Source organism: Asparagus officinalis, chromosome 7 (genome assembly GCF_001876935.1).
Source record: "Asparagus officinalis chromosome 7, Aspof.V1, whole genome shotgun sequence".
Classification (NCBI taxonomy): domain Eukaryota; kingdom Viridiplantae; phylum Streptophyta; class Magnoliopsida; order Asparagales; family Asparagaceae; genus Asparagus; species Asparagus officinalis.
The window spans coordinates 72839619-72850645 of record NC_033800.1 but is presented as its reverse complement, the minus strand read 5'-3'; the positions used below and the strand labels follow the sequence as shown (position 1 = coordinate 72850645).

Genomic DNA, 11027 nt, shown 5'->3' with positions numbered 1-11027 from the left:
GATGTGCTACCGATGCACCTTCCGTCATTCGCAGATTGAATAACCATCTCATCAAATCAATTTTTTTTGAGGTTGATGGCTTCTCATACATGTTTGAGAGTGCTGCCATAAGACCCGCCGTGGTCTTTTCCTTTGTAATGTTAAAAGTAACATTACGAGTTAACGTCAAATGAATAACCCCAAGAGCCTTTCTATCTAGAAGATTCCAATTTTCTTCCTTTATTTCCTCCGGCTTCTTTCCTGAGAGAGGTTGATATATTTTTTTTATACAGATAATCCTCTATCTGTATTTTCCAGAATCTAAAATCTGATCCATCAAACTTCTCTAATCTCACATTTCCTTCATCTGCGACCATTGCTCCCACTTGATTCTGACTTCCTCTAAATCATTTCAGGCTTTGATACCAGTTGTTGGGGAATACCCGGGGCTACTCTAAACCCCTATTACAGCAAAAACACAGTATAGAGAAAAATACACCAAGATTTACGAGGTTCGACAAGCTTGTCTATGTCATCGAGAGCCACACAATTAATTTCTTATTAATCAATAAGAAATTACAATGTAAGAGCAGATTTCAAACTTAAGATCTCTCAATAAATGTAATCATTATTGTAGCTACAGTACGATTTCCCTCTTCTTAAATACCCCCTCAATCTTTGAGAGCTGGGAAAAGGACTCCCCTTCTTAAATCTCCCCTCTGATTCTAAGAGAGCTGGAGAAAAAGACTCACGAGCCACCCCTTTAATTTCTCCCCTCAACAATCGATAAGCGCTGGAAAAAATCGGAGCTCAAAAAGGTCGCCACCGCATGGAAGAAAAACGCAAGAAGAAGCACTGAGGAGAGGAGCTTTGGGTTCCCTTTTATAAGGGAACCCTAGCTACAGCTGGCGATAGCTGTCGACAGCCTGGAGCGCCGACCCCGTCTGGATTCCACGCTTGAGCTCGCCTGAAAGGTGTCCCGGTCGAGCTCGTCAAATCTCGTCAACTTCGAGCTCGCCTGTTAAACTCGTCGAGCTCGCCTGCTTCAACCGCGAGCTCTCCTACGTCGCCCGCGTTTAAGCTCACCTGGATCTTGAGCTCGACCTCGCTTGAGTTTCACGACCTCGCCTGAGTTTCACGACCTCGCCTGAAGCTCGCCGCCTCTACCTCGCCTGCAGCTCCGCTCTACCTCGCCTGCATCGAGCTTGCCCGCTCTTCGTCGATGACCTTGTCTGATCTCGAGGTTTGGTCTTCACACACAAATCCAACATGTATTGTCCCCTACATTCCGCATAAGGAACTTGGATTAAATCCCGCCAAATATTGAGAAATTGTGCTTGTATGAAAGGGCTTTTTTTATCTTTTCGTATGCAAAGTTAAGCTTTGTCAACACTTTCATATTGGTTATCAAACTCAGGGTTATCCTTGTGGATACTAAACCTCAGGGTGATGAGGTGATCCATAAAGTTACATCATATTACAAAGCACTGGAATGTAATTAATCCATTAAAGTATCATCCTCAATAAAACTATAGCAAATATGCTAATTAACTTCATAAATTATTGGTAATCTATGGATTGCATCAAAATCTACTCTTCACTCTTCTAACAACTTTCCTGACACATTCTCGGTCTCCAATGAGCCACAGAAATCCAGAAATTCACTTACGTGTCCTTCTCACCAATTAATTAATTTATTTATAAGCCCCATAAAAATATATATTTAACTCAGAAGCCGAAAAGAATGGTAGCCACGAACGTCTCTATTAAATAAGGCCCATGGGCCCAGTTTTATGGACAATGGAGTTTGGGCGGTTAAGAGTGAGGTATCCATTTTGATTAGAATTTCATCGGGATTTTCTTTGCAATTATTTTTTGCATCTTTCGCACTTATTTGGTCGGTAGTTTTTTGGTAGGCTCGTGGCCAACAAATGGGAGGTCCATTACTGAGTTGTCTCATATTATCGGCAACCTTTTGTTTAAGGTGTTGGTGTAAGCATGATTTTGATCACATTAATTAGTTTAATTCTTAGTCAAGTATTAGGAAATAGTTAGAGATGTTAAATTAACTAATAAAAGACCTACCACAGTATGATATTATCAAATCCTCTTTGATTAGATGATAATCGAGAAAGTTTTGTCATTTATGCTAGTTTCAAAGAGAAGTATTGTGCTGTCTAGAATTTTTATCTTTATCAAAGTACCATGATGGTTTACATGAAAATTTCTAAAAAGTAAAACACAAATCCTCCTTTCTTAAGCCCTCCAATAGGAATGGTAAACATGATGAGCGCTCAAATAATAACATAATATAAGTAAATATATAATATATATATATATATATATATATATATATATATATTATATATATATATTATAATTCTATGATATATATGATTATATATTAATATTTATACTCTCTATAGTTACTATATATATATATACTTTATATATATAATATATAAATATGTATGCGCATTAAATGGGCTATCCTTGGTCATAGGGGGGGATTGTAGCCTCCGTACTGACGCCTGCTAATCACATGAATCTTTGAGCGACATTATGGATGATCCGCTCCGTTAGAACTTGATCACATATTCTAAAACTCCAACACACCAAGATTTGGTGAACCGTCGTCGTTTGACCCTCCATCGAGCCATGTAAAAAGTTCTATTCATTCAAAACCGTTAAAATTGATACGAGTGGATGAAGGGTCAAACGACGACGGGTTCACCCCACATTTGGTGTGTTGGGGTTTTAGAATATGTAGATCAAGTTCAACGGAGCGGATCATTCATAATGTCGCTCAATCATGTGATTTTAGAGACGTCATAGGAGGAAATCCCCTCCTATGACAAGGATACCCATTACTGAGGTGTCAATCAAGACACTCTTTGATGAGAAGCAGAAAGACGGAGAGTCAGTCGATACCTTCGTCAAGCGCTTTCGGAACAAAGCTATGAACTGAAATTCCTCCAAACATACCACATGTTAGTGGGAAGTATAATGTTGTCCTCTAACTTTTATCCAAGTGCTTGACATGGGATTCAAGGTAAGGTTCATAGGTGTGATATTTAGACTTGTGAATTATTTTACAGTGCTAACTTGTGGATCATCTCATTTTTCCTTTTAATCTCTGATGATGACATATATATATAAATAACAGCTATTGCTACTCTTTTGATATTATATCAGTTATATGTTAGATTGCTTTCAACACGATGCTTTCATTTATTTAATTGATCTATTTCTTGGTCAAAATTTTAATTATGTGTGGTTTTAGAAATTAAACTTGAAAATGAAAGATGGGAGTTCTTTATTTGACACCTAATTGGTGAATTTCTTTTCCACATTTTTTTATTTCTAGAAAATATCCTATTTTACCATTAATTATAATCTTATTTACCAATATTAACAATTGTATTTTTGAAAACTTTTTTTTATAGATTGAAAACTATTATTGTGATCGATAGTGAAAATCATATGTGTAATCCTTGTCGTTGCAATTAAGATAACTATCAAATGTTATCATAATTTGACTCTCTCTCATTAACATCTAAAGAAAGAAAACCTTGATTCGATATAACTACCGCAGGTTCCGATTAAATGATGAGCATGTTGTAAATTTTGATACATTTAAGTGCAAACAACCCCTTTTTCATTAAAGGAGTCCATTTACTAAAAAAGCATAATCATGATGCTTTCTTCCGAATTCTTTATAAAACATGGACTTTCTAGGTGAAAACTAATGTACAGAGCCCCCCGCACCCCCCCGCAATTTGTCATAGTCAACATTACTGAGGGCAATTATGTAAAATACACCGTGCAAAAAAAATATCCGTTGCGGTCTCTTGAAGCGACTTCCAACCTTTTTCACCGCTATTCGCTATTTACGAGTCCAAAGTGACCTCCACCCGAGCTGTCCCTTTACATAACGGTCATCTCTTTTATGTAATTACCAAGTTGCCCTCAGAATTTCATTGTGCAATTAATTTCATATTTCAATTATTTTTTCAGCTTTTGTTTTCAAATTCAAAATTTCCTAATTTTCTTCTTCTTCTTCTTTTTTGTGTGCGCGCGCGCATAGGATTCATGGTCCCTAGCATATAATCGAAAACCTTTTATCACTTTCAAATTGAAACATATAAAGACTACAAAAAGTTTATTGCCAACTTTCTTTTGATGGTTTCCTTGGGGAGGACTGAGGAGGGAAACTTTCTTTTGATTGGCTATGAAATATCCAAATATTTGGATCTAATTCAAATTTCTAATTCAAATTTAAGGTAATGATTTAATCTTGATAGAGAAATTGAGATTTAGATACAATTTCTTTTTAACAACAACAAAGTCTCTACTTCATAATTTTTAGGACCAGACAAATTCTTTTTAACTTAGGACAAATTTTCAAAACCATCCCATTTTAAAATTTATTTATAAAAAACGACCCCTTTTAGACTTAATTGCAAAAACCGACCCAGTTGGTTGAAATTGGGTCGGTTTTTGAAATTTTTTTTTCAAACTTCACGGGAGTTGAACTCCCGTGAAGTTTTGTTATGAGAAAAAACTTCACGGGAGTTCAACTCCCGTGAAGTTTGGAATTTTTTTTTTTCAAAAACAGACCCAGTTTCAACCAACTAGGTCGGTTTTTGCAATTAAGTCTAAAAGGGGTCGTTTTTTATAAATAAATTTCAAAATGGGATGGTTTTGAAAATTTGTCCTTTTAACTTATAGTGTAAACGGTCGAATGCAGAGAAAACTCAATGTATCACTTCGTTAACTTGCTGTTAGAATAATTCATGTGTAAACCGACACACCTTGTTATTGAAAGTTAGAAAGTCCATTTTGAGCCTCACATTTAAAAATGTTGAGAAATTAAGCATATTGTTTTGATGGTTCTCTCTCATTTTATAGAATTAAAATGAGTGAATATGCTCTATCAATACCTCATTCAGATAAGTGCTGCGCGCAGAGCTAATTATTGATGACATCCTCTTCAAAAATTTAATTAATCTCCAGCATCCATCATGAGAAAGACAACTCTTCATTAATTAAACAAACCAACCGCCCAAAGTCACAGGCTGATATCACAACAGATAAGGAAGCGCTCTCATGGACCCTTCAAACTCTTACTCCACTTCCAGAACAATCTAATATACTCCTAAATTAAGTATTTGTTTTCATTAGTATCGAACTTTAGACTATTATAATTTGGACCCTCTCACTATAATTTATATCAACATGCCCTCAGTTGTATTGCATTAGCACTTAAAAATCAAGGCACCTCAAAAAGGTTGATTTAATTACCTGCTTTTTTCACTTGCATATCTTCAGTAGCATTCTGTTGCACTTTTATGTCCTAAAATTTTCCTGTGTTAAATTCATTAAACAATATTAATATTTGGTAAAGATGACAACTAGATAAACAACCGCATATTGTCTTTTCCAAAACAAATTTAAAAACATAAAAGTTACGAAAGGTAATAGCATGCTGTTTTATAATAAAAAAAATTAGGATGCGAAAACAGGATGAAGTACGATTGAGGATGTAAGTGAAGGATAATTGAAACCTAATGTATGTTTAATTAGAATTGTGATCTTTAATGTGAAAATATGCAAACTTTAGGTGTCAATTCAAGGAAGATATGCTAATTAGACTTTTTTTTTTATCCCATAGCTTACACCACTCCGCACTCATAGTTTTTGACATCATTTACCCGAAAGTTCTTTTAAAATTATCACGTTTCGTACCTCTTCCTGCACGCATACGTGAGAATATTGCTTCTAATGTTGCCACGTGACGATCACATGCTACTTTTAGAAATTTTTTTCATCTTTAATGCTTGGTTTGGTGAAATTTTTTTTTTCTCATCATCTTTAATGTTTGGTTTGGTGATTTACCGTTAACAAACACCAAGGTGGGGAAAAAAAGTTCTAAATTAGCATTATTACATGGGAAAATTTGGAAAAATATTTCCACTTTCCACAACAGAAGTTACTAGAGTACTATAATTTTGAAAATTGGAGGTGAAAATCAACCTTCCCATGTGATTTTTTTTTTTTTTACGGAAACCCCTCTGCGGCTATCTATCTATCTGTATCCTCTCCAAACCACATCCACTCACTTCCTTCCCCTATAAAAGCCCCTCGCCCCCCTCAAGCTCCCCACTCAACCCCAAGAGCTCCTCCACACCCTGTTAAGCTTCGATCTTCAAGAAGAGAGAGAGAGAGAGAGAGAGCTAGAGAGAGAAAGGAGAGGGGGAAAAAAAGAAAAAGAAAGACGATGGAGGGGAAGGAGGAGGATGTTCACGTAGGTGCGAACAAGTACTCGGAGAGGCAGCCCATAGGCACCTCAGCCCAAACGGACAAGGACTACAAAGAGCCGCCCCCAGCCCCCCTGTTTGAGCCCGGGGAGCTCAAGTCGTGGTCCTTCTACAGAGCAGGGATCGCTGAGTTCATCGCCACCTTCCTCTTCCTTTACATCTCCATTCTGACCGTCATGGGTGTCGTCAAGTCCCCTTCCAAGTGCTCCACCGTCGGGATTCAGGGGATCGCCTGGGCTTTTGGGGGCATGATCTTCGCTCTTGTCTACTGCACCGCTGGAATCTCTGGTTGGTCGTCCTTCTTGTTTTCCTTCTCCGCTTTTTTTTTTAAAATTTTTTTTTTAAATTTATTTGAAGTAGAATTAAAAAGCCCTTAATTATTTGTTGCAGGTGGTCACATAAACCCAGCAGTGACCTTCGGTCTCTTCTTAGCAAGAAAACTGTCCCTAACCAGGGCCATATTCTACATGGTGATGCAGTGCTTGGGTGCAATTTGTGGTGCTGGTGTGGTTAAGGGATACCAGACCGGTCTCTACGAGTCCCAGGGTGGTGGGGCCAACGTCGTGGCCCCTGGGTACACCAAGGGTGATGGTTTGGGTGCCGAGATTGTCGGCACCTTTGTTCTTGTGTACACCGTCTTCTCTGCTACTGATGCCAAGAGGAGTGCCAGAGACTCCCATGTCCCTGTAAGTGAATGTTACCGTAAGAAGCATGTGAATTAGTAAATAGTCGTGTGTCTGTGTGGCATGCCATTGACCCCATACGCATTCAAACCCTTAGATATGATCTAAATTATAGTCACGTAGATGTGCGACGCGTCAACAACACGTCTTCAGCAAAAAAAACTCATCAAACATGATATCCTGAGTATCGTTGTAATTAAAATTTATCTAGAAGGACACACGTACTTGTAAATTCTTGTCCGTATCAAAATACCAAGAGATTAAAATTAATTCATTTAGAATCAATTGAGATGGTTTAATCATGTCCGGTGAAACTCACAGTAAGCATGCCAGCTAGAAAAAGATAGATAAGATTATATAATTGATGACTTGAGAAGAATATGATTGAAAGCAAGTGAGAAGGTTAGGATATTGGCTAACTTCGTGGAGGAGATAATGCTTGATACAATTGAATGGAAGAATATGATACACGTACCCTACCCTTAAGTAACTAAGTGGAGCCGATGATTTGTATCAGAATTGAATGGAAGTATATGATTTATGTAACCGATCTCACAAATTTGGGATAAAAGCTTGATTGTGTTTGCAGTTTTGTTGATGAATTTGAGGAATTTAATATGTTTTCCCCCCTTTTGTGTGGTTTAGATTCTTGCTCCGTTGCCAATTGGGTTTGCAGTTTTCCTAGTTCATTTGGCCACTATCCCCATCACTGGCACTGGCATTAACCCAGCAAGGAGTCTTGGTGCTGCCATCATCTACAACAAGGACCATGCTTGGGATGACCATGTAAGCTCCAATAAATTTAATCATGACATATTTGGATTTTTTTTTTGGGGGGAACCAGTAGTAATTTATTTATTTTAAAAAAAATTGCAGTGGATTTTCTGGGTTGGTCCCTTCATTGGAGCTGCACTCGCTGCCATGTACCATCAAATCGTGATCAGAGCAATCCCATTCAAGAGCAGGTCTTGATTGATGATCTCAATTGTTAAATGTTCTCTGAGCGATCATATCTTGTGTCTTGTTGTTGTGGTGCTTTTATTTTCCTTATTTTTCTTTAGTATTTCTCTCTCTCTCTCTCTCTCTCTCTCTCTCTCTCTCTCTCTTCCATCATGTAATCGAATGTATTGAGTGGTTCATCAATTGTGTACATTAAACTATGTTATCTAGTATGAGTGCAGCTTGAAGTGGATGTTATTGTTTCCTAGTGTTTGTCTGGCAGAAGTTATAAAAGTTTTCTATTGCATCAAAAGTCTAAAAAAGTCTATAAAGTTAATGTGAGCGAGCATCTTATAGATGGGTTGAAATCTATGCCCGCACGCTGTTCATCTTTAAAATTTAAAATTTGTGGTTTGGTTTTAATATATCATGTCAAAGGTCACCCTGACCGTATGAGATCTCTAACTACTGATGCTCTGCCTGACCTAGGCTTGCCCCTGTAAATTAATTGATGGGCAAATTGCAAAAAAGTGAGAAACAACTATCATTACCCGTTCCTAATTAAGCCAGCAGAGGGTTATGACGCTAGCTTTACCTTCTTATTATAATTAAGAAATAGAGAAGAAGGATCAAATGATAAGGGTGATGGTGGTTGGTTTGTACAGTGAAAATGACAATGAAAATGACTAGGCATTGAGTGGAGAATTTTGGTAGGTAGCGCATGATGTCAAAAAAAAGATAAGCCCCCACCATCACATGGGTCCTTGTCGTATGGCAGCCTGGCTCTGTCTTTTTTATCTGTTGGTTGGCCCTAAAAAGTAACAAACAAAGATCCCTCTGTAGCTTGTGTTATGCTACGAAAAGAGCACATTAGAGCAAGTGCAACAATCTCCTGGTAAGCAGTTTTTGTTGGAGTGCTCTCAAGCATGGGGCCCCTTAAGAGTTAGGAGCTTCCTACTAGCACAAATATTTCAACAAACTCCTAATTAGGAGCTTAAATATTATTTAAAAAAATCTATTCTTCTACCTCTAATATTTTATAAATATATTTTAAAACAATAAATCTAATAAAAAATATTTTTTAGTGGCCCTCATCCTTAGGAGCTCCCAAGTGCTCCACAAATTTTAGGAGCTCCATGGTGGACCCCACCGCCAACTAGCACTTAGGAGCCTCGTTGGGAGCTTGTTGGAGAATGTTGGGAGCTTTTCCTTACCACATCACCCTTAAGAGTCTCCTTGGAAGGCTGGTGCACTTGCCCTTAGAGCATCTTCAAGGGTTCCTACAATGTCCTTAATTTAGGGGAATTTTAAGGGAGGGAAAGGTTCTACCCTAATGGTTCCCCTTTAAAAGTCTCCCTATCATTTAATTATTCATATTTAAGTGTTTTAATTTTGTTAATCATGATTTAATTAAGTATGTGATTTATTTATAAATGAATAAATAATTAAATATTAATAACTAAAAATAATTAATTAATTTATTTAAATTAAGAAATTACCTTATATACTCATTAAATTAATTAATCATATTAAAATTTAACAAATAATTAATTTGTATAATAATTAATTATATAAATCATTTTTAAAATTAAATATTATTTTAAATTTAAATTCATATTATTTTAATGTTAATTTTATTTAACAATAATATTTTAACGGTCATATCTCAACGGTTGTATTATAACGTTCATATTTCAACGGTCATATTTTAATGGTCATATTTCAACAGTCGTTTTTAATTAAATGTGGTCATATTTCAACGGTCATATTTTAACAGTCATGTAGACGTTAAAAATTACCTACGGGCTCTCGCACGTAGCTCGAAGCAGAGAGAAGACGATAAACGTTATTATCCAAGTTAAGAAGAATTATCTGATATCAACAAATGCATGAAGCAAGTTGACCAGACGTACAAGTCAACGAGACAGTCAAATGATGATGAAACTGTAGGATCTGAAATAGATACACTAGAACACTAGAGGGGGGGTGAATAGTATTCTATTAAAATTTATGCAAAGTAGATTATTTGCAAAGAAAAAAATACCAATCTCAGAAATTTACAAACACAAACACAAAGTTTTATACTGGTTCCACCAACCCGGTGTACATCCAGTCCCCAAGCAAATCCCGTTTGAGAGTTTTCACTATGATTTTGAATAAACTTACAAAATCAAAAGCAAACCTGACCAATTTACAAGCCCCTGCAAATTGTAACACTAATTGACAAACACCTTGCCAATTTGCACACCAATCTCTAAACCAAGAGATTAACACCTCTCACAAACCGAGAGAACTTTTAAAGCAACAATTCAATTCCTATAAGCCTTGATTTGTAGTGTAGTGTAGTAATGGCTTAGGAATGATTCTAACTTCTGTAAATTGCCTAGACAAGAATTTTAATGAGGATCAAAGGCAATTTCAGAAAACTTTTCTTTTTCTTAAAATCTGAATTTTTTAACACTTGAAGGATGCACAAATATCAAAGCTTATAGGTATGTTAATTTTGTGCATTTTTTTGAACAAATAACTTATTTATAGCCCTTGAAAATGCAAGAATTTTAACTTTAAAAACGTTTAAAAACAGCTATAAACAGTCATTAATTCAAACTTTAAAATCTAGAAAAACTGTATCTGTAGTCGACTACAAGACATAGTAGTCGACTACACTGAGTTAAATTCGATTCAGTGAATCAGAAAAATTCTTAGTAGTTGACTATAATAAGCACTAGTCGACTAGTCATATGTTTTACAGAAACATGACTGAAAATTTTATAGTCGACTATATTAAGCATTAGTCGACTAGTCGTGTGTTTTACAGAAACATGACTGAAACTTTTGTAGTCGACTATATTTAGCATTAGTCGACTAGTCATGTGTTTTACAGAAATATGACTGAAACTTTTGTAGTCGACTATTTTAAGCATTAGTCGACTATATCTGAGTTTTTCAAAAAAAATGTAATGTATAAAAAGATTTGACACTCAAATATTAATTATAAACTCTAATGGTTAATATAGGAGATTTCTATAATTAACCAACACACTAAGCCTGTGTTAGTGTGTTCTAATATTTATGTGTGTGTGTGTGTGTGAGTGATCAAGGCTTG

At 36.1% G+C, this 11027-nt stretch overlaps 1 protein-coding gene across 1 annotated transcript; it reads left to right on the top strand.

The window, feature by feature from the left end:
• On the top strand, positions 6135-8186 carry LOC109848099 (probable aquaporin PIP1-2). The gene is made up of 4 exons (XM_020417418.1): positions 6135-6587; positions 6690-6985; positions 7628-7768; positions 7859-8186. Exons 1-4 carry the CDS (start codon positions 6260-6262, stop codon positions 7952-7954), a joined length of 861 nt encoding a protein of 286 aa, XP_020273007.1. The 5' UTR covers positions 6135-6259; the 3' UTR covers positions 7955-8186.